Consider the following 24305-nt stretch of genomic DNA (forward strand, 5'->3'; position numbering starts at 1 on the left):
TTAAATCAATACATACAACTATTTTTTAAATCAATAAAAACATTTTCTAAATCCATAAAAGCATTTAAATTAATATTGGGAGTCATGTCGTTACTTTGTTGAGAATGTGGCCATGTAATAAGCGGGATAATTTGCAGCGACTTGTTCTTTATGGGGAAAATAACACCCTTCATCCAGATGAGGATCCCTCCGCTACACTTTGGGATCCTGATCGACCGACGAAACTCCATTAAAATATACATATTTTTGGTGAATTACTGAGTTTAGGCACGTTAATAACGTTTTAATGAAGTTGAATACAGTATATTCATATGTGTCAGTGATTTCATGTAAATTCGGCGAACATAAACATAAATGATCGTGGTGAAGATGATGATTAAATTAGGATTAAAAATCGAGAGCCGGGCTGCATTTCCTCCCGTTCGTTTTTTTCGAATAACAAAATTATTTTGTTAAATAACAACATGTTGATGTTTTGTAAATGATTACATGTCTCTTATTTAGCACAGAGTATGATATCCGTGACATATGGATCTTAACAAAGTTCCGCTGTACATCCAGCGTACTGTATCTGACTTTATTTCACATGAGCTCCAGTGTGGAACCCCACTGCACCTCCTGGTGGATCAATGATCCATTGCAGCTGGCTTCATTATAAATACATTTATCTATCACGGGGGCGGTCTCAAGTCAAGCTGGAGGTTTTCCCTTGAGCGAGGGCAGATCACGCACCAATCACGGCCCTCGTGTTTCAAACTGTCCGAAATGAATCGCTCCATCTGTAGCTGGAAACAGGTTACTTTAATCCCCCATTGGATCTCTCCTTAAGAGATCCATACCGTGTACCTAGAACGTACAAACATGCTTTGTTCATACCACTTTAAAACTTTTCTACTGTGTCTGCCCTTCATCATTGTATAGATCTATCAGAAACTGAGACCTTGGGTTTGAAACCTTCATGGGGACAGAACAAAACTTTCAATGGCAGTGAAGGAACTATTAGAGGGGGTAACCTGAGTGCTATAAAGCAGTATCCTTGTGTGGTGAATCATCAGGGTCCTCCTCCCCCTCAGAGGAATATGCCAACAAGGGCAACTGATAGGGAGGGGGAGATGCGGCTTTCCCTTCAACGGTGGAACTGATCAGAGGGAAGTAGATTCCTCTGCTTCCCCGTGAAGTCCTGTGACTTTGTCCCCCAGCCCGCTGACGGCGGCTTCTGGGCCGCTTGCTGGAGAGATGTCCTCTGGGTCCTTCTCCTCCGGTCCGCTGATGGCGGCTTCCGGGTCGACCTCCTCGACGAGAGCCAGGTCCGTCCTGACGTCGTCCAAGGTCCTAGCAGGAGGTTTCCCGACCGCACACTGGCTCCAGTGGTACCAGTTGTCCCCCTTTCCTTCTAGGCGGACGGCATGGGAGGTCCTCTGGGTCACTCGGTAGGGCCGGAAAACCTAGGGTTGAGCCACTTAGGCCTGATGACTTTCAGCCAGATGAACTCTGCTGTGTTGGCCTTGTGCTTCTCGGGTCCCCCTTTGGCGTCAGCAAGCTGTGTGGAGAAGTCTGATACCAACCCCTTAAGTGGCTGGAAATAAGGTTTAAAACTCATGACCTCTACTTCCTTTCCTACGCTCAGGGCTCCTGGGCCCGGGAACTGATGGCCATGGGTCAGCTCAAATGGGGAGAAACCTGTCCCTCGGTTAATCGAGCTCCTGATTGACATAAGGGCTAGGGGTAGAGCATCCAACCAGTTCATGCCTGTCTCCTCACATGCTTTGCTGAGTTTTTGTTTGATGTTCTCAACCTGATCTCACCAGAATGCGTGACTCCTCCACGACTCCTTAAAGGCCCAGTGAAGTGCATTTTTTTGCACCAAAATGAAATGGCAGTTTCATTCCTTACATATCATTGTGCCTGTTCATGGCTAAAATAATTTTTAATAATTCATAATTAATGAATTATTAATTTTGCCATCTGAGCCTAACGGAAGTTGCAGACGATAGTGGCTGTGACGTCACAAGATGTACCCAGTTGCGATTGTAAACATGGCGGAGACTCTGGAAAGTGATACTAGTGTGAGAGAAATGATTGATTTGGACAGCTTTTCGGACAGGATAGATGAGGAAAGTGATCAATCTGGTGCACTTTGAGGGCAACATTAAGAGATTTATGGATACAGCTCTCAACACTCATATGAAACATATATTTCAATAATCAAAAAACATTGGAATGATTTCTTAACCTATTTTATACAACTAATATTACATAGATGGAAATATTAGTTTACATAGATGAACAAACCCACTGAGATAACTTAGGCTACAGTTTACCTCCCTGAGCTGACGTTATCTCTCTCAGTCCCACAGGAGAGCACTCTCTCTCTCCTTATTGTTGAAACAGCTAATCTCCGTTAGCTCCGAGCTAGCACCAGATGCTAACAACAACCCTGTAACTCTGTCAGTCTCTCTTTCTCTCTCTCTCGAATCGACCACTGGCCTTTATTTATCATGATCAATCAAATAATCTACGAAACAATGACCCCAGCCAGGCTCACCTTCATCTTTTGGGAACAGAAACATCGCCACTTCGGCAGACTTGACATTACTACAGCCAGCGGCAATGCATCGTTTCCCCTGTGTTTTTCATCCCTCTTTCTTCACTGTCGCCTCCATTGTCAGGTTTTCTCGATTGAAAATCACTTCCAGTCGACTCCGACACACTTTCCAGGAAAATACTAGCTCAAAAACGTTGAGAAATTCGACTTTGAAAAAGAGAAAAAACGAACGGTGGTGAATGTAAATAGTGCAGCGGCGTCCATCTCGTGACGTCACGCAGTAGATCGCAAGCCACGCCCACGAAGGCGAAGGTCGACTGCAGATTTCCCCGGAAAATTCAAAACTCGTCAAATTTGTTGCTATTCCAACATTTTTTGATATGGGTTCCAATGGACAATTTTGGTCATTACTATACGTATTAGCATAACAGATCATGCACAGGTGCACACTTCACTGGGCCTTTAACACCGCATTGCGTGGTGGAGTCAAGGAATCTTTTATATTTGTGTGTCGGCACCAGGCAAACAACCCCAATGTAAAGTGAATGAGGCTCCTTTGTCGTGGTGCACACACGCATTTCTAAACGTCCTGCAGTGAGCTTTTTATTCTATAAAACGTTTTAAAAATCGACTTTATAGCTTGTAGTAACTCACGGGAGGCTTCTTTTATTTTATTTGTATTCATAATCATTTTTATTTTTCATCAGAATGTATTATGGTGCATTATTTACCAATGTTTGTTCTAAAAAAACGGTGCATTTGTATTAAATTAGTTATTTTTTAAGGAAGGCCAGAGCTTTAGCTGTGTCAAATAGATTGTTCCCTTTAGTTTACGTTATTTAAAAGACAATTACATTCATATTTGATCATTAATAGTAATAATAATCATTTTTTTTATAACAACGATAAACCAGAAGAAGATGCCGTCGTTACCACGGCAACGTTATGTCGCGCTTGACGGCAGTGACGTAGCCACGTGAAGTTGCCCACGATCACGTCACTTTCATTCATTTCATCTCACAACGGACTACAGTAAGTATCTAAAATCAAGGGGATTTTATTTCTTTAAAACACGAAATAATATTGCTTTTATTTGTTCCACTGTAGCACAGTCTCTATAGCGTTTAATTCCTGGATATTATGTTGAGTTTTGTAGTGTGTTTAGCTTTTACAATAGGCTACGCGCAAGCTAGCGGCCACGTTCAGCTAGCCTCCGGCTTTCCGGTCAAAGTCTGTAGCTTGATAGCATTTATAGTTTATACAGCTAAATGACATTAGCTGTCCCCGGCACAGTTGGATAGTGGAGGTGCCTGCTAGAAAAATATGTTTAAATGGTGGTATTTGCCCATGTGTTGTAAAGACAGCTTTCAACACAGAGTTGTAATAGTGGAATCGGCGATGGAGTGGAACAAAAATGTGGACCTGGAGTTTTTCCAGAGGATTTGACTGGCCAGTGGGGACATTGGGATTGTTACATTGTAGAATTAAAATATATAGTAGAAGATCTAAGATATATAAATTATACTAAATTATTATAGAGTAATGCACAGATTAATTATTATTGCACTCTCTTCATTTTGTGTATTGTTTGTATATTGTGTCTGTATTGTTTGTATGCCATGTCCCTCCTCATAATATAACAATATGCACAGTATAAATTATACTAAATTATTATTGCATAATAGAGTAATGCACAGATGTTACTGTTATTCTAAATAATCCTAATCATGTTTTTATTTTTCCCGTTTTACAGCTTCTTTACAACTCTATATCACCAACACACACATATCCACACACACACACACATATAAAACCAACGGCACTTTTAAGAGCCACTCTCTCTCTCTCTCTCTCTCTCACTGTCTCTCTTTCTATCACTCTCTCACTTTCTCTTTCAATCACTCTCTCACCTTCTCTTTTTCAATCACTCTCTCTCACTTTCTCTTTTAATCACTCACTCTCTCTTTGTATGCCATGTCCCTCAACCGTGAAGTGAGGATCTTTGAGGATCCCAATGAGGCCAGGATGCACATGGCAGCATTGACTAGCAAGGCTCTTGTTCATGAGGCCAGGGTGAGGCTTTTCATGATAAGCAAATACCCAAGTCTGTAATATAATCATTGCTATTGCTTTTTATTGATGTGATGTAAAGGGTCCGTTAGACCTTTTTATGCAACCGTTAAATAAGTGCTCAAATATAAGTGCTGCTGTCTTATGTTGTATTACAACTTTGTTGTTGATTTCAACCTCTGAAAAAATATAGGCTACTGAAACCCCTGCCATCCCTCCGAAAAAGAAAAGAAAAAGCAGGAAGATACCCCTTTCTAATCCAGTGGTCACACGCAGACGTGAGAGACAACGGGAAACTCAATGCTCCGCATCAGGTTTGTTCTTTACTATATCATGATTTCTAAATCTAAGAATAAAAATAATTCATAACAAAGTTATTTTGGTGTACACAGTATGCAATTATGTAATGTAAAGATACCTCTTGACAAATCTGTTGCAATGTTTAAAACATTTTCAAATTAAATCAAGATATTGTAAGAGCCTGTGACTGATTATCCTTGCTTGTGTTGTATTTTTGAACATGTGTACCTCGGTTTGGATAAAAGTATGGCAAATGTAAATTGTCATTGTGATGCTGTGGTAATATGTTCTTAGTTTCATTACCTGCAGTCCTTACAGAGCATTTTAGTATTACAATTAATTGGTGTAATTTTAGATTGATTGAAGGGTTAAGCAAAAATGACTGTCTCTGCAGCTTCACAAGCCAGAAGAGACGATCCTGTGCATGAGGAAGGCCTTCAGCTAGAACATCAAGAGTTTGGTAGTCTTGGTGAGTATATTGATTATAACAGCAGTTGACTGGCACTACAGTTTTTCCCAATTTTTCCATTTTTATACTCATCTAGTTAATCATAATAAAGTATTGAGTGTTGACTGTTTCATGACAAGTGAATGCATATTTGGTATAAGTATCACTTGCTAATATTGCTTTGGATGCATATAATGATTCATAGCATGTTGCTATTATTAGTCCGCATATATTTTTCCAACTCAAAAGTGTTTCAGTATACTACCTTAATATCCATCATACCAGTTTTAGGGTGTCTTAACAGCTGTTTTATTTTTTAGAAACACATCTCCAAGAGTTTAGAGACACCCTAACTGCAGTCCAGGTTCTGGAGGCAACAGACGGAACGGTTTCTGCTTGGGCACAAAGGCAGCTTCTCACAGATGTGAGAATGAAAACTGCTAGGCCAATGCTTTTTAATGCAAAACTCTCAGCTGATAGAATAGCCATTCAGAAGTGCCACAGATGCTGTGCAGAAGAAGCGGCTATTAGGTGCCTGGACTGTGTTCCACTGGACATGGAGTTCCTCTGTGCAACCTGTGACATGGAGGCCCACAAGAGGAATATCTTCCATGACAGAGAGGCTGTGTTCAATGGATTTCTGGAGCCCATTCCCCCTACAACTGCTGTGGTGGTGGATGAAAATGGCCAGCCTCAGTTTTGTGAACAAAGTATGTAAAGATTAACATTTCAGTGAATGCCACCTAAGATAATGGCGTGCCAACAATTACCACAAATGTTAACAGCACACATAGATTTAATTGTACAAAAGCAAATTAACATACCAAATGGTGCAGGGCTCCCACTGGTAAAGGTGCTCCGTCCCCCTCTGTGGCAGGCAGACAAAGACATTGTACATCTGTATGTTATTTGAACGTTGTACTTTCACAAGTACTTATAATATATGTATTGTTCAAATAGTTTGCATATATTTAAAAAAATAGTCATGAAAAAAGACATCTGACAGACGAGGGATTTACAGGATGTTTACACAAATAGCTTAATATTTTTAATTGGACAACAGCATTCCTTCAAGGTAAGATAAAGTAATTGCTATACACATTCAGAAAAGTTATCCAACAGCAAACACTGTCATCCAGGTAATCATTATCCTACCTTTCGGTTCCTTGTCCTTAGTATTTCGCGGACAGGGAACACCTCGAGTTGGTTGTGAGAGCAATCTATAATTGTATGGAATACATTATTTGCACAAATTTGCAGAACAGGTAAAGTACGTTTTGTATGGGGCTCAACTCAGAATGCACAAACATTTCCACTGTGTGACATAAGCACATGTAGCGTTTCCTACTGAGAAATCACAGAAGTTTCAGAGTCTACACATGCTTTTATTCAAAATCTTAGCTTCTCTGCCATTCCTTCGGGATGTTGCTGTGTCTGCTAATGGACTGATTACATCTTACATTGCTTGCTACTGAGTGGATTTGTTTTAGTCTTCTATTCATTACACTGGGACTTGGGCTCTGTAGCACTATATTACATTAAGCAAGGATGTGCAAGCTTTCCATTCAATTATAAAGTATAGAAAGGTTTTAATGAATGTGACTTCAGCTTATCAGACAACATACATACAGGTTACTCTGTTGTGTCTTTGTTTTAACTCCAGAATGTGCATGTGTGCTAAACATTAATATAGCATCTATGCATAACATTTGAAGGCAAATATGAGTCCGGCCTTTAATAAATCAATGTTTGGAACGTCTACACAAATCGCAACATTAACTTACTGATGCTTATGTGGCATCTAAATGAGTAGAATACAAGCTAAACATACCTTTCATTTTGATGGTTCTTTTACGTTGCTGCCGCTTTGGTAGGATTTGGTGTGATGGTTCCTGGTGTGATGGTGGGTGGGTGATGGGAGCCTGGTGTGGTGGTGGGTGGATGATGGGAGCCTGGTGTAATGGGAGCCTGGTGTGGTGGTGGGTGGGTGATGGGAGCCTGGTATGATGGTGGGTGGGTGATGGGAGCCTGGTGTGATGGTGGGTGGGTGATGGGAGCCTGGTGTGGTGGTGGGTGGGTGATGGGAGCCTGGTGTGGTGGTGGGTGGGTGATGGGAGCCTGGTGTGATGGTGGGTGGGTGATGGGAGCCTGGTGTGGTGGTGGGTGGGTGATGGTAGCCTGGTGTGGTGGTGGGTCTGCTGTTTCCCCTGGTTGCTGATCACATGGCACCAAATGTAAGATATAACTATCGAATGGGTTGGGTGGGTCTTGGGGTGGTGTTGGTGTGTCAGGGGTCTCTTCTTGATCTGGGTTGAGTGTTGTCCAACCTACAAAGGGTTTGCAGTACAAATCTGTTTAAAAGCCAACATATTTATTTATTTATTATGTATAATACCAAAATGTTGCATTGGTTAGTTATCTGTTCATATATATTTATACATATCCACATCTGTTTATACAACCATTTCATTCATGCCTCCCCATTAGGGATGTTAAGATTCACCGATTCGCATCGGTGCACCGGCATAAACGTTCAAGATGCGAGTGCACCGGTTGAAAGACTGCAAATCGGCTACAGTTTGGGTTGAACTCGCGATGCATCGATTGTAGCGTCTTTGCATCGGTAAAAAACAGATTCATTCATATAATATCCCCTCATCCTGTCAGCACTCAGCAGAGACGATCTTTGATTTTTGCTTCGCACTATGGAGGCCGAGAGTCTCAGTTATCAACACACATGGAAGTCGAAGAGAAAGAGAAACACAGCGTACCGAAAAATACCTACAAATCAAACGTTTGGCAACACTTCGGATTTTTCAAGAAAGACGGTCAACTTGAAAAATCGGTCGCAAATTGTAAACGATGCCGTGCCGCTTTAGTAGTACGAGGAATTTTGCGACGCACATAAAGAGGCGGCATGGCTGCGGCTGAAAAGAGAAAGCTGAAAGTTACATATGAGTTAAATCACTCAGTGAGGTGTTTTGTCAGAGAGAGTGGTGTTTAGTTTACAGCAGCCTGCGACGGCCAATAATAGTTTAAATGTCTTCCTTACTGTAAGCAGTTATGATAGAGCTGTTTGTGAAAGGTTATTTGTATTCTTTATTGTTCATATAGAAACCACTGCTTTCTGCTCACTGGTGAGTTGGCCTATGAGTGTTAAGCACATCAGGCTGGCAGCTGTATGGGCATTGCACTATGGTAGTTGTTATCTGCACATTGTTAATCATGGGCAATGCATCCTTAAATGTTTAACTGTGAGGTGTTATAGAATTGTACTCTGGAGAGTTTTTTAAGGTCGAAAAGGTAAAAAATAAACAGCATGATGGGATGTGCAGTACTAGTAGAGAGAACCAAATATGTAAAGCACTTTTTTGTTAATGTAAGTAGTTATAAGACAACCACTTCTGTTCGATTTTAATTAATGACTGATAAGGAATGTCCCGCCCCTATAAACCGGAAGTCCCGCCTCCCAAACAGGAAGTCCCGCCCCCAAACACCGGAAGTCACGCCACCTGTCAATCTGAAATCAGACTTTGATCCTCTTATCTGTTCAGACCTTTGACCCCCTTATCTTTTATGACTTGTTATTGTGAACATTGCCCCCGACAGCGGCAGATAAGCCCTTTGATGTGAATCTTAATATAGCAATGTCATGATTGGTCAATGATAAACCAGATAGCCCTGACTTGTTTTTGTGAACATTGCCCCCATAGCGGCAGATAAGCCCTTTTGATGTGAATCTTAATACAGCAATATCATGATCGGTCAATGATAAACCAGATATACCCCCGATAAGGATATGGCACCACATGTAAGACTTTGATCAGCCCCTTTAATGTGAATCCTGTTAATATCTTAGCTAGGTGAACCAAATAGTATAGGCTACTATAAGATGGCTAAATATATATATCTATATATATATATAGATATATATAGATATATATAGATATATATCTATATATATAGGCCTAGCCTAGAAGAGGGCCTGCTATAAGATAGTGTTCTTTAATAATAATAATAATACAACATAACAACTCTTTTTACGGTAATATGAGCCCTGGAGTGTTAAGAGGGGATTAAAAGGATCATCTTGGCTAGTTTATTTAAAAAAAATCCAAAATATAAAAATCCTATCTCCCCCTTTATTTTGTCCTTCCTCCACCCCTGCTCCACCCCTCCCTCTCCCACTCTCTCTCTATCTCTCTCTCTCTCTCTCTCTCTCTTAAGTCCGCCCTTCAAGGCTCTTGGAGCGGATAAAGAGAGGTGTATTTACTGGTATGTTTCCCTGGATGATGTAAATAGACTAAGTGCCATTTTTAGGGGACTTTACGGAGCTCATGAGGCCGCCCTTTGAGGCACTTGGAGCGGGGAAAGAGAGGTGTATTTACAGGTGTGTTTCCTTGGATGATGTAAATAGTCTAAATCCCATGTTAGGGGGACATTACGGAGCTCATGAGGCCGCCCTTTGAAGCTTGAAGATCTGACAAAGAGAGTTGTATTTACTGGTTCATGTTAGGCGGACATTAAGGATCTCAGGAGTCAGCCATTTGATGCTTTGTTAACAATAATGCTTTTTTTTTGCTTTTGATTGTGTTACTAAGATACTTTTAGATACACTTTGAAGTGTGCAACACTTTACAACTGGTAGAATATGAAGTGCTTTGTAAGGAATTCAGTTTCTTTAAAGGCAGTTTGTGATTTTTACGGCTGTTTAAGTGAGACAATGCAGTTTTGATAATTTCAAGTTTCAAGGCTTTATTGTAATATGCCCATTAGCTACAGTGTAGATATGTCAATGAAAAACGTAGGTCACAGGCTCCTCCAACAGTGCAACATATATATATACATAAAACAGATAAAATGCTGCAATAGAATGTTTTGAGATGACAGATGTGTGCGTAATTCTCTCACAAAGGAAATGTAAGATATACGTTTATGTATGCAAAAAGTTCAAACTAGAAAAATGAAATACTTTATCAAAATAGGTATTATTTAAGAAAGCGACTCTTATTGACAGTTTTTGATTTAAGTAAGACAATCCAGTTAAACAATGTATGTGAACCCGGTCAATATCTTACTAGGTCATGATCGGTCAATAATCAACCAAATAGTATAGCCTGCTATATGATGGCCAGCTATAAGATAGTGTTCTTTAATAATAATATGACATAGCGACTATTTTACGGTAATATCAGATCATATGACATTTAAGTAGATATTTTAAGTAGGAGTTTTTTGTTGTACGGAATCATTTGAAGATACTTTTAGATACAGTTTGTAAAACCTTACAACTGGTAGAATGTCAATCACTTTGTAACTCATTTATTTTCTTAAAGACTGTGACTAAAAGGCAAGTTTGTGATTTTAACACTTTACTAACACTAGGCAGATGTTGGCTTTTTTCTCTCACCAAGATACTTTTAGATACACTTTTATGTATGCAACACCTAGGAAATAAAAATACTTTGTCTGAATAGATTTTCTTTAAAAGTTTGTCTGAATAGATTTTCTTTAAAAGGCACTTTGATTTTAATGATATTTCAGTGGAAATGTTAACATCAATGCAACACTTAACAACTGGTAGAATATGAAGTACATTGTAAGGAATTGGGTTTCTTTTAATGGCTGTTTTTTTATTTTAACACTTGTTCAGTTAAACCATGTAGGTTTTTTTATGATAACCTTACATATCTTAGTTATTTTTCTGCTACCAAGATACTTTTTTTGATACACTTTTATGTAGGAACATTTTACAACTGGTAGATTGTCAATTAATTTGTAACAAATGTGTGATTTCTAAATGCAGTATTAAATAACCCTGCTATATACTATGACCATTATTTTCTTATTTATAATATGGTTCAAATGGAGTAATTGGAGTTGTCTGATGCACTTGATACAATTTGACGTGATGTGTTTATTCAAAACCATGTCAACACACAATGTCATGACTTTTTTTCAAGATCTTTTAGACAAACTATACTATGACTTGCTTTATTTATTTTTTAAATCCTATACTGACATTGCAGACAAACTAAATAATACAATTCTTAACTACATACTATACTTGGACTTTTTTTTTTTTTTAAAGATACTTTTTGACATACTATACTAGTACTTTTAAAATAAATGTACGGACATTCTACACTGTGACTCTTTTTAAATTATATATATATATATATATATGAAATACTATACTAAGACTATGAACAGATTTGATGCAAAACTTTACAACTTGGTAAAATAAGAATTATTTTGTAATTAATTGAGTTTCTTAAAGAATCAAACTCTAAATGGAAAGTTTGTGATTTTAACACTGATTTAACAATACAGTTTTGATCACTTTAATAACCTGAATTTCTTAAATGGTTTTTAGATGCTTTACTGTGAATTATTTCATGTTATTCTAACATAACGTTACTTTTTTCAACGTGCTGTTTTCATATTTTCCACCTACTGTGCTATTTTTTTCCCTCCATGACTTTGTTCATTATATTTTGAAAAACTACAGAGATTTTTTATCAACATACAACTATTACAACATACAACTCGCTGTTTTTCAAATATTTCAACATACTTTACCTGTTCCTGCTTTTCTTTTTTGAAGGGTTCCAGGATATTTTGCACTTCATGCATAAAACCACTCATCTTTCTTGAAACTGACATACATTTGAGAAAAAAGACGTGCTGTCCTTTTTACAAACAAGTTATTTTTCTGCTTCTTCCTCGCCCGTGTCTCTTCCTTCAACCAACACAACAATCAAGTCAGATCTATCAAATAAAACCTCTACCTCTGCCTTTCTCCCACCCTAGGGTCCAGAGTCAAAACACCTTCCCCTCCAGACCCTCCCCCTTCTTTTATATCCCTTGCCTGTTTTATGTTCAGTTCCTGTGACTCTGTCTCTGGTAGGTATCCCCACACTGTTGCTTTAAACAAAAACAAGTAATCTTTCAGATAATCTAGTTCCTTTCTCACAGTATGGGTTTTAAAAAAGAAGAAGAATAGACATCTCTGAGGGATGTAACATCACAGTTTTTGTGAAAATCCTTTCTTTACATGTCACAGTTTCTTTACTCACAATCTTTTTGAGATAACAGTGTCTCCCATTGTCCCCCCACACACACACTCCAAACACATGCAAACACACAAAAAGAAACAACACACACTATACAGTGACTCTAAAAGACTAGTTTGTGTGACCTTTTATTTATATTTTTATAATATTCTGATATACCATACTATTATTAGAGTCAAATGTAACTTAAATCACCAATCTCCATAAGAGTTAGCCTCTATCATTAACTCAACCTCATTTAAAGCTATTGCTTTCAAGCTTTTAACTTAAATATGCAACGTTGGCTAAATACTGAAAGGTATGGTGTGAATATAAAAACACCCCATAAATAAAAGCTAGGTCAGAGCAAACGTAATGATCAGACCCCAATGTTATATGTTGTTAGAAAACACTTGTGACCACCAGAACATAAAAACAAAACATTTTGGCCACTGTCAGTCATCAGTTCCAAGATTCAAGCAGTTCGATATGTCCAGACATATCCAAGATGCCCGACCGCAAATACTTAAAGAAAATAGGCCATGATACCTGGATATACCATACTAGTACTTTTTAGTTTTTGTTGTTGATACATTCGAAAATATTATAATGACTATTTGACATGTACCAGGGTTATGCGATTGGCAGAGGTAATATATATATATATATATATATATATATATATATATATAAATATATTAGGGCCGGGACTTTAACGCGTTAATTAAGATTAATTAATTACACAAAAATTAACGCGTTAAAAAAATTAACGCATTTTAATCGCACTTATTTTTGCACCGCGGAACGTTTCTCACTGGATGAGTTTCAGGGGTACCGATTACACTGGAGCATCAACTAACGTTCATGACTTCAGACAACAACAAACCACAGTGAACAATAGTCAAACATAAACGAAGAAGCTGATGAGACCGCTTTGGTTGGCCACGTGGATGGGACATTTTGTTTTAAAAAACGGACGGATGGAAGCGTCAATAAGAGCACGGTTGTTTGTAAATTATGCAAAAAGGAATTCGCATATCACCGCAGCACATCAAGCCTCAAGTATCACCTCAATGCAAAACATATATCAGCTAGCGTAGAAGCTAGCGTAGAAGCTAGCGTGGATGTTAGCCCGACTCCGAGTACAAGGACCCACACCATACTTGCCCTCAGAAATCGGGAGCATTTCAAAATGCAAAATTGGGGGGTGGGGTGCTAGTGGATCGCCGGAGCTGTTAGATTAACATTAACATGCTTATTGTAATTGTAAGTGCACTGCCTTTCGGCCTGTAGCACCGTCCTTGATGGAGCATATGTGTGGACTGGACCTGCATTTTACAGGAAAGGAGTGAGCAGAGAGTAGAGTAGTTGTCGATTCTCGTTCTGTTTTCTGTGAATATCTGCCTCATCCTCTCAGACTTTGAGTTGCGCGCGCTACTAAAGAGACGTGTTACCATGGAAACCAAACAATGGTGTAGCTGTATTAAAGTCCGAGTGGAAACAGTCGTGTGTAAATCTGATTTTGTCAGAAATCGGGAGAAATGTGGGAGAAATATGACCCCGGGAGGAAACCGGGAGAGGGCAATGAAATCCGGAGACTCCCGCGAAAATCGGGAGGGTTGACAAGTATGACCCACACCCAACCCACACTCAACCAGATGACTGGTTTCAGGGCAAGGATAACTAAGTCCACGTCTGAAAAATTAACCAGCTCACTGGATTGCACTCGACTGTAGACCACTTGGAGTGGTAGAAGCAGTGGCGGCTGGTGGAAAATATTTTTGGTGGGGCTATGGAAATGGTGACAAAACCATACTAGGGCATTTAAAATCAGGAGACTAAATACGAACATTGTGTGTGTGTGTGTGTGTGTGTGTGTGTGTGTGTGTGTGTGTGTGTGTGTGTGTGTGTGTGTGTGTGTGTGTGTGTGTGTGTGTGTGTGTGTGTGTGTGTGTGTGTGTGTGTGTGTGTCATACTTGCCAACCCTCCCGATTTTCCCTCCCGATTTCTGACAAAATCAGATTTACTCATGACTGTTTCCACTCAGACTTTAATACAGGTACACCATTGTTTGGTTTCCATGGTAGCGCGTCTCTTTAGCAGCGCGCGCAACTCAAAGTCTGAGAGGGTGAGGAAGATGAAAACTGAACAAGAATCGACAACCCTCTGATCACTCCTTTCCTGTAAAATACAGGTCAGCCCACACATATGCTCCATGGTGCCACAGGCCTTGCCCTTACAACTACAATAAGCATGCAAATGTTAATCTACAGTAGGGTGACCATATTTTGATTTCCAAAAAAGAGGACATGCTGCCCCCAGCCTCGAGATACTTAATGATACTCAACGTTTACTCAAAGATGCCTTATTGTTTTAAAGTATGCCTCCTCTGTATGGATATACAATTATTATTTATATTATTTTACTGTATATAACACAATAATATCTCTCTATAACCAAAGACACACCAAACCAAGGTTACTCAACAATCAACATGCTTTATTATACCTAGAATTATCTCTGACAAATCTCAAATGCACAAGAATAACTTAAACATCAATCTGTAACAAAATAATTGCTCTCTTTTCAAGTCTTACTGGAGAAAAATAAATAACAAAATATATCAAATAGTAGAAAATAGAAAATCCAGCTTTAACAAATAATCTCTTTGTATCTTGTCAATGTAAACAATAACACAGTAACCTCCCAAAGATACTAATGTAATTATTTTAAAAGTGCACTATGCAGTTTTGGATTTCACATTTGCATAATTTCCATTGGTGAACATAACCTAACATAACATTTGATTACCTAAATCAAACCAAACACATTTTGAGGCACCATGAACCAAATATAAGCCTACTTTAAATGTTTGTAAACACAATTCCAGGCCCTGTCATTGTAAACAACCACAGTGAAACGACAACTTTTCACATATTTCTAGCTTCAAACTGTTTTCTAGGGTCCCAATTTAAAATTAAAAGTTTAAAGTTTCTCTCCCACAGCTATATAGCTTTCTCTCTCTGCATAGCTGCATACTTCAATCTTCTTCATCCTGCTTTTCTTCTTCATCCTCCTTGTCTGCCCATCGATATTTAGCTGTGGAGCTGATCTTTCCCAGCAGGTTTCGGTTGCTCAACAAATAAGCATGAAAGTCTTTGCAAGACATTTCTTTCAAATTGTATTGCACGAATAGAATCCCCTTCAGTGACTCAACAGACAGCTGGTTCCTCTCCTTGGTCTACTGGCTCTGCATCAGTGAGAAAACCCTCTCAACATTTGCATTGTGAGAGGAAAGTGCAAAGACAAACTGTGCAATCTTCAGTAGTTCTGAGTAACATGCAATGCTTTTGGCCTTCTCAAAATATTTGGTCCACTTCTGGTGCACCTGCAGGCCACTGAACTCCTCATCACGGTTGCACCTTTCTGTGAATCTCTTCAGATTGGTGACCTGGTCAAAACACTTGACATAATCAATTACCACCCCCTTCTCTCCTAGGAACTTGATGCAGGCCTCCACATCATTCCACTCTGGTGGCTCACTCAGATCCATCCACGTGAATGTGGAGAACTCTTCCATGGGAGTCATCCACTTCTCCAGATACTCCTGACATGTACTGTACAGGCCTTGCACATCAGCACAGAACTGGTCATATTCCTTACCAAGTCCATCACTACGCTTTTGTGCCAGTAGTCCCTTAACTTTAAGGGACATGCAGTTGTTGCTCTTGCGTTCAAGAAGAATGGTGTGGATGCTGTTCATTGTTTTCTTTACCTCCATAGTGGAGTTCTTCTCCTTTTCCATGTCTTGAATGTGGGTGTGGAACGCAGACATGAGTGAGTGCATGTGCCAGAGGTAGATCTCACTGAATTCGTTTACAAAAAACTTCTTGATCACTGTGGGTGGTTTTTGCTGAGACAGAAAGAATGTCTTTAAGGCTGGAAACATCTGTATCATCCTCTCAATGCTAGGAACAATGATAGCCACCTTGTCTTGCTGTGAGAAAGCATCCTTCTGTATTCAATGTCAACAAAATCACAGTACTCCTTCAGGCTCTCAGTGCGCACAGTGTAAATGTGGAAGAACTGGTAGATTTTGAACATGATATTCTCAAGGTCAATATCTATTGTGTCTGCCCCATGATGAACACAATTATTCAATATGTGTGCTGGGCAACCCACACCGATCAGAGTGTTCTTCAGCAGCAACCTCTTCAAATTTGCAAACACATTCTTTCCCCCTTCATCACGTAGGATTCCTCCAAAGTTTGTGTTGCAATTGTCGCCAGTAAATGCAATGCATTTTTCAGACAAATTGTTTTTTGCCAATGTTTCAATGAGATATTGTGCAATGGTTTCTGCTGTCTCATTTGGTGTGTCTTTTAACTCGATTAATTTTGTTTGCATGCCACCCCTCTTCCAGTCAAAGTACTGGATTATGATTGGGAATATTTTCACTGCTCCGTGGTTACTCCCGTCTGTAGAAACACCACAGTACTGGATTTCTTTGAGTGCTTCATGTGCGACATCAAACGAGTGGGGCGCTATAACATCATTGACAATGGCTTCGGTTTTAGTGCGCGCACTACTGAATTTTTTGGCAGTGTCAGAGTCTGGAAATGCTTTTTTTAGCAAGGCACTTGTGCAATCCATAGATCTGTAGCTGTTGTGATGTTTCACAGTGTGAAATGCAAACGCACCCTCCGCTGCATTTACAGCATCCTCTGTTTTGCCTGGTCTAACAAAGAAGTCTGTCAACTTTGCCGACAAACTCTCACCTTGCACAGCTTTCCTATGTTTGTCTGTGTCAATGTGCGCTTTAAGATCGCCTGCACCTTTATTGGACACACACACGTATGTGCAAGCTTTGCACACGGTGCACTCCGCCTCCCATTTGTTCCGACCGGGCCGGTACATTTGGAATTTCTTCTGCAATTCATCTGTAAAAGTACATTTGCGCTTTGGCATTGTGAATGTGAGCGGCGGTCCGCTCTGTCCCCTTCCTCTGTTTGTGTGTCAGCGTAGTTGTAGAGCCGCCCACAAAGCTTCAGACTCAGGGATTACGTCACACACGCAACAGAGTACCGTAGTATTCTGCAATTCGCCAGTCAATTTAAGTACATGCAAACGGTCCGCGAAACCCGGACATTTTCATGAATTTATAAACCCCCCCCGGACGACCCGGACAGGGCGTGAAAAGAGGACATGTCCGGGCAAAAGAGGACGTTTGGTCACCCTAATCTACAGCTACGGCGATCCACTAGCACCGGAGTCTACAACTGCAGACGCAGCCATCCCCTACTGTAGCGTCACCTTGGATACGAGTCTAAACAGACACACAGGCCAGGGCGCTGAAAGGGCGCCCTTTGAGCATCAGATCTGACGACGCTGATTAGCTGAAATTATTTTTCGGCGGCATAGTTTACAGATAGCAACAGTCAGCTTGTTGGTTGCAGCTGCTCTGGCTGAGGGCTCTTTTCTACCGCCCGGATGAGAGAGGGTAATGATACACGCTGCGGCCAGGCAGGAAACATGTGACTTATCAGTAACTTTAGACATCGTAAAACAATTTTAAACAAGATTTTATTGTAGATTATACATTTTACTGATACCAACTATATAATATTTACCTTGTTCTTTAAAAATAAAAATAAAAAATATTTTTTTTTTGGAAATATATATTTTTATGAATTTTTAATTTTTAATGACACTCAAACATGTGAGAAGAGGGGGGGCGGCGCCCCTAGCGCCCCTATGGACCGGCCGCCACTGGGTAGAAGATAAGGGGCTGCAAAAGCTACTACAGATTGCATCGTCTGACACAACATATGAGCTGCCATGCAGAAAGACAGTGACAAAAAGAATCCAGCAGCTTTATGACAATGAAAAGGAAGATAAAGGGAATTTATTGGAGAAAGCCGAATGTGTTGCCCTGACTGGGGATCATTGGACCTCGGTAAGCAATTAAAATTACCTCTGTGTGACGGCACACTTTATTGACATCTTCTCACTGTTCTCAGGTCAAATATTTATATGTGATTAAAAATGCGATTAATTTCGATTAATTCATTTACGAAACCTCTAATTAATTAGATTAATTTTTTTAATCGAGTCCCGGCCCTAGTAAAAATTACATTAGTTACAAATGTTTGTTCTCAAAAAAGAGTGCATTGTGTGTAATACAACTGTGATTTTTATAAAATGTGTTAGATAGATTGTTCCCTTTAGTTAACGTTATTTAAAAGATAATGATCATGTCCCCTTTATTGTATTACGAGCGTCCATTCCCATTGGATAACGGAGAATTTTACACCCCGAAGTAAGTATTCTCCTTACTGTCGATTGATTTTACAGTGATATCTTCACTATTAGTCAACTCAAAAAAAAAAAATTATCCTTGTTAATTACACAACATTGATTGGTTTGAATTCTGTACAATAATTTTTTATTTTTCCCCTTTGATTCGGAGTAACACATTTTTTTTCAGAGTTTTTGGATGGCAGAAGACACTACACTACCCAGAATCCTCGGCTATCGTTTGGGACTACACCATGTGCTTAGCTTGACAAACCCTTTATATATACCAGGGATGGGCAACTTTGAGGATAGTGAGGGCCAAAAAGAAATGTCCTCACTACCAGAGGGCCACTTCGTGACCATTCACTTCCATCGGCAGGATACTATATCCACAACATTTAAATAGCCAACTTTAGCTACTAATTTAATGAAAATAACTAAATATATATAGCAGTGATGCAAACACAGGTATGGTGAAAAAAGAGAGAACTATTCGAAGCAGAAAAAAAACAGCGTAATATACCATCTGACAATGACAGATTTTTCTTTTGAGATATTTTACAAATCACTCCGCTTTCAAACTCTATTCTTGTTATTTTTAACAACTTTTTTTTGTTACTGTCATATAGTATTTTATACCTGTTTTTCATTTGGTCTCTAATGTCTCATTAATAACTATAATGATCAAATCAAGGTGTGCCTTAACCTCACTGAGCTGAGGTTATTTGAGCCTCTCAGGAGAGAGCTCTCTTCCACCTGGTTGTAGAAAAGCTCTTTAAATTCGTTAGCATAGCTAGCTAACCAGATGCTAATAACAACAGATCGCCACTGTGCTTACAACTAAAGACACAGACTAGCAAACACTGCGGCATGTGTACGGCTCCTTATGGGTACTGCAATATTTGAAGAGCTGGAGCGGCGTTCCGATGCTCTCCGTTACTCCTTTCAGACGAGACATAACCACGTGAAGACTTATGGTGAAGACACGTTACGCTCGTGTTGTGTTCAATGAACCTGTCCTTGGCCAGGAAAAACAGGCACTCGCTTGTTTAATTATTTTGCGATCTAGATTTCTTCTTCTTTTTTGAAGTGAGTCACTGACGGACGGACTGACGGACCCCCCCAAAAACGAAAACTCTTCGGTTCTCCATGAATTACACAAGTCACCCAAATCAGCGGTAAAAAAGCGGGAGGCGCCGAAAAGCGACTAATTTGCATCACTGATATAGGCAATAAATGTTTATTGTACCAAACACCAACACTGAGTTTAACAACGAATATTCATCTTTGTATTGTGTTTCTATGCTTCCCTCACATTCCATACATAAAACCAAGAACATATGCATTTTTCTGAACTTCACCCACAGCTGGATCAGTAAGCTATACATCTTAATGAGATACTTGTGGCCTCTCCTGCTGCTGCACAATAGACTGAATGTCAATATCAACATTTGTACATCCGATTTGCATGAGATGGAACAGTGTCTCATCTGTCAGTCTGTTTCTCTCCCTTGACTTGATGTGCTTCATCATAGAGAAGTTGCTCTCGCAGATGTAAGTGCTGCCAAACATGCTGGCCATTGAGAGCGCAAAATCCCTGAGGAGTGGAAAGCGGGACTCGGGTAGCAGTCTCCAAAAGGAAATTCCCCTCTCCTGGCGCTTTGCTAGAAAGGGGGCTGACTGTAGTTCGCACATTTCAAGCTGCAACTCAGGGGGCTACTCGATGATTGCAGCCGAGAGGGGGTTAGTGAATAACTCGATGCGTGGCTGCATGGTGTAGAAATCTTGAAAGCACTTCTTAAACTGCTGCTGCAGTGTTTCTATGTCGGCTCTGTACTTGGGTAATGTTTTCTCACATTCGGGGGCATCTTTGCGCATCTCTTCACATGACGGGAAGTGCGCCAGATTAGGACGGTCGGCTGAAAATCCGTCTTTAAACAGAGTCAGTTTAGTGACAAATGCGTTCATGTGCGCATATAGATCCGACACGGTTTGGCATCTTCCCTGTAACCGCATATTCAGGTGATTAAGATGCGAGGTAATGTCCGCAAGGAAAGCCATGTCGAGAAGAAAATCTGTATTCCTGAGTTTTGCGCAGTACGCACTTGTATCACATTGGATGGTGTCCTCCAAGAACACAGGGATTTCTGCTCGTAGCGAAAAAATCTCTCCAAGCATTTTCCACGGCTCATCCACCTTATCTCTGTGTGCATCTGTAAATCACCGTACGTGGCGTTCACTTCATCCAAAAAGGCTATAAACTTCCTGTGATTGAGAGACCGGTTCCCTCCTCGAATGAGATTAGTAGTCTTGGTAACTAAATCCATGACATGGCTAAAATTCATTGATTTGGCACACAGAGCCTCCTGCAATATCAAAACGAAATTTGATTTAGCCTGATTTTTTTTTACAAAGAATGCCCACATTCAAAACCATTAGAATAGCTAACAATAATGTTACCCACCTGATGTATGATGCAGTGCAGTATTGGACAGTCAACGCCACTCTGGCGGAGGAGGCCGGCGAATCCAGTGCGCTTTCCTTGCATTGCTGGCGCACCATCGGTAACAACAGCTGAGAGCTTGTGAAATCCTCTGTGCGCACTTACAACATTTTCAACAGCGGTGAAAATATCTTGTCCTTTGGTAGTGCCATGCAAAGAAGCCAGTTTCAATAACTCCTCGTGCACTTCAAATGAACTGTTAATGGCCCGTGTGTAGATGAGAAGCTGGCTCACATCAGTCACATCAGTGCTCTCATCCAACGCTAAGGAAAAGTATGCACAGTCATGCATGACTTGTTTTACCTTTTGTTCGACATGATTTTGTATATCAAATAGTCTTCGTGTCACTGTCCGACGGGACAAAGAGACGGTTTCAAAGTTTTTAGCCATGTTGTCATCTCCGAATGCTTTAGCTATCTGGACTGCACAACTCTTCACCATTTCGCCGTCAGACAGGGGCTTCTTAGCTTTAGCAAGCTCAAGGGAAACGGCATAAGACGCCGTGAGAGACGATTGCTGTGTAGTCGTGGCTCTGGTAAAAAAGGTCTGCTGCTGGCATATTTTCCCTTTTAGGTCAGCAACGATGGCGACTCTGGCAGCTCCTGTGTGCTTTTCATATTTGTCTTTATGGGTGCTGTTGTAGTGGCGACTTAAATTGTAGTCCTTCATTGCCGATTTAGTTTCAAGACACACCAAACACATAGGTTTGACTTTGAATTCTGTAAACAGATAATCTATTTCCCATTTTGGCTGAAAGAGACGGTTTTCTAGGTTCAGTTTTCTTTTTTGGGCGCTCATGTTTCTTTTCCCGCTAACGGAGGAAAGCCGCGAGGTAAACAGAAGACAATATACACTTGGCTGCAGGCCTCATGAATTTGTGGGGAGCGCCCTCTAGCGGTGAATATTATTAATTACAAGTGGGGTCTGGTTCAAATGATTTGCTTGTTTACAACTGTGAAACCAATATATTTTTGTAAATTGACTCGCGGGCCGCACAAAGTGAGGGCGGTGGCCACATGCGGCCCGCGGGCCGCCAGTTGCCCATCCCTGATATATACAGTCTATGGACAAACCCTGTGATCAGTCCTCAAGCTCTGTGATTGGTTGACCTACAACTGCATTCCATATGAAAAAAAACGTTTCGTAAAAGAGAAAATCATACTTTATTCAGCAGTGCTTGCTTTACTCTTTGAAAGTCATCACATGAATGCATTGTAATAAATGGTTTGGCTGCATTACATATTGCACATCTGTCGTAGTTCTTTATTTATCTCCAGAGATCGGGCATCAGAATAGACCTGAAACTATTCTTTTATCGTTCTGTTTTAATTTCACAATAAAGTTAGTAGTAATTATTTGTTTTGATATTATTGTTTTTTATTAACTACTAGACCACTGGGTCATGTTAAGACCATCTTTTCTGTGTTGCTGTGGGTTTTTTCCATCGCTTTTGTGTTGCAAATATCAAAACAATAACAAAATATATCCGTCGTAAACTAAACCGGAAACAGCAGTATATTTTATTTTGTTAACACTGTAAACTTGACAGCTTTTTAACCCGCACCTCCTACTGGTTAAAGCATGTTATTACACGTTTAGAGTAATTGCAATGCAGGAAGATTGTGTTGCTTTTTAATGAATGTTTTAAAATGCCTTTTTCTTAATGTCTTTCATTTTTGTAAAGCACTTTTGAATTTGTTATATTTGATGAAAACATTTAAATATTAAGAGTACATACAAAATAGTGGGAAAGTAGAAGGTCAATGATATAAATATAGAATAGACAATATCAAGAAGATACTGTAAATTATATCTAGAATAAAACAGTTTACTGCCTGATAGGAGGATGTGCTAACTAATAAGGCTTTATTTAAACATTAAAGAATACTTTAGGTTAAGGTCTTCTTTTAAATAAGAAAAAAGCTTTGGGGGTATCTATCTACAGATAAATATTAAGCCTGACAACGTCTAATATATTGCATGGTTTGTTTTTGAACTTGACAATCAACTTTCCTGCAATGTTAACTATGTTGAAGCACTTATTTTAACCGATATTATACATATTTATTATACTCTTATAAGATGTATGTAGATAGAATAATACATGTGCAGAATACGACAGTTTAATGATGGAGGTATACACATATATTGATAAATGTCTTGTAATGCACTGTTGAGGAACCTGTGACCCAAGTGTTTCATTCATTGCATAACTACACCGTAGTTTTGTATATGATATGTCAATAAACCTTAGAAAATCTTGAAATCTTGAAAGGGATATGCAAAATAGCAATTATATACAGTCTTTAATAGGGATGTAACGATATACCGAATATCGCGGTATCGCGGTAAATAAACTTCCCAATACCGTCGTGAGACTGACAAAATCTACCGCGATTTTCAACAAAAAATATTTTTTTTTAAACACTTTTTTTTTTTAAACACTTTTTTTTTTTAAACCTTTATTTAACCAGGTGGTCCCATTGAGATCATCGATCTCTTTTTCAAGAGAGACCTCTCTAACATGGCAGCAAGTAGGTTACAACATGAAAATAAAACAACAGATAACACAAAAGGACATCGTATTTACAGGGCTACATTTACACACCTAGAGACATTGACAAGTATCAACCATATATTTATATCTCGCCCTGTCAATAAGCCTGGCGTTAGACTTTTTCGCTGTCCGTCATTATTGTAAGTCGCTTTGGATAAAAGCGTCAGCTAAATGCAATGTAATGTAATGTAATGTAATGTCATTTCGACAGACAGGATCGTAAAATATCCGTCATAATCCCTTATTACCCGTCGGGTCTGAAAAGTTCACGATAGAGCATGCTCGTGAACTGTCAACGGGGGGGGGCGGTGTTATGCCGTGTGTGCATGCACCTCGCGGGACGCGCACAGCGTAAAGCAAGACCTCCCAGACATGTATTGATCTGTACGGCAAAGTACGGTTTGGAAACTATATCATTTCCTTTTGGAGGGCATGCATAACACGGCATAACACCAGAGCCTGGCTGCGGGGAAATGTTGGCGCTGTTCCGAGTTTGTTCTAATCTGTCAAAATGACAGACTGCGTTCAGA

The 24305-nt window shown here is 39.7% G+C and overlaps 1 protein-coding gene across 2 annotated transcripts; it reads right to left on the reverse strand.

The window, feature by feature from the left end:
* Positions 1–5261: 5261 nt before the first annotated feature.
* LOC307017174 (general transcription factor II-I repeat domain-containing protein 2-like) lies at positions 5262–22261 on the reverse strand. 2 transcript variants are annotated; one of them, XM_079646717.1, is made up of 4 exons: positions 21180–22261; positions 7195–7690; positions 6519–6583; positions 5262–6231 (listed from the first exon to the last, which is right to left on the reverse strand). In XM_079646717.1, exons 1-4 carry the CDS (start codon positions 22014–22016, stop codon positions 6160–6162), a joined length of 1470 nt encoding a protein of 489 aa, XP_079502843.1. In that variant the 5' UTR covers positions 22017–22261; the 3' UTR covers positions 5262–6159. The 2 variants fall into 2 exon arrangements, with proteins under 2 accessions (XP_079502843.1, XP_079502844.1); XM_079646718.1 differs by lacking the exons at positions 5262–6231; positions 6519–6583; positions 7195–7690 and adding an exon at positions 19058–21081.
* Between the last annotated feature and the right edge of the window lie 2044 nt (positions 22262–24305).

This window comes from Notothenia rossii (assembly GCF_949606895.1).
Source record: "Notothenia rossii genome assembly, chromosome: 8".
Lineage (NCBI taxonomy): Eukaryota > Metazoa > Chordata > Actinopteri > Perciformes > Nototheniidae > Notothenia > Notothenia rossii.

Excerpts from the sequence above, each read along its gene's own strand:
- LOC307017174 (XM_079646717.1), bottom strand. The coding sequence starts at position 22,016 with ATGAGCGCCCAAAAAAGAAAACTGAACCTAGAAAACCGTCTCTTTCAG. Across the intron at positions 6,584-7,194 it reads AAGAACCATCAAAATGAAAG|ATTGCTCTCACAACCAACTC; the intron begins GTATGTTTAGCT and ends ATACAATTATAG. Across the intron at positions 6,232-6,518 it reads TAAGGACAAGGAACCGAAAG|AGGGGGACGGAGCACCTTTA; the intron begins GTAGGATAATGA and ends TGCCTGCCACAG.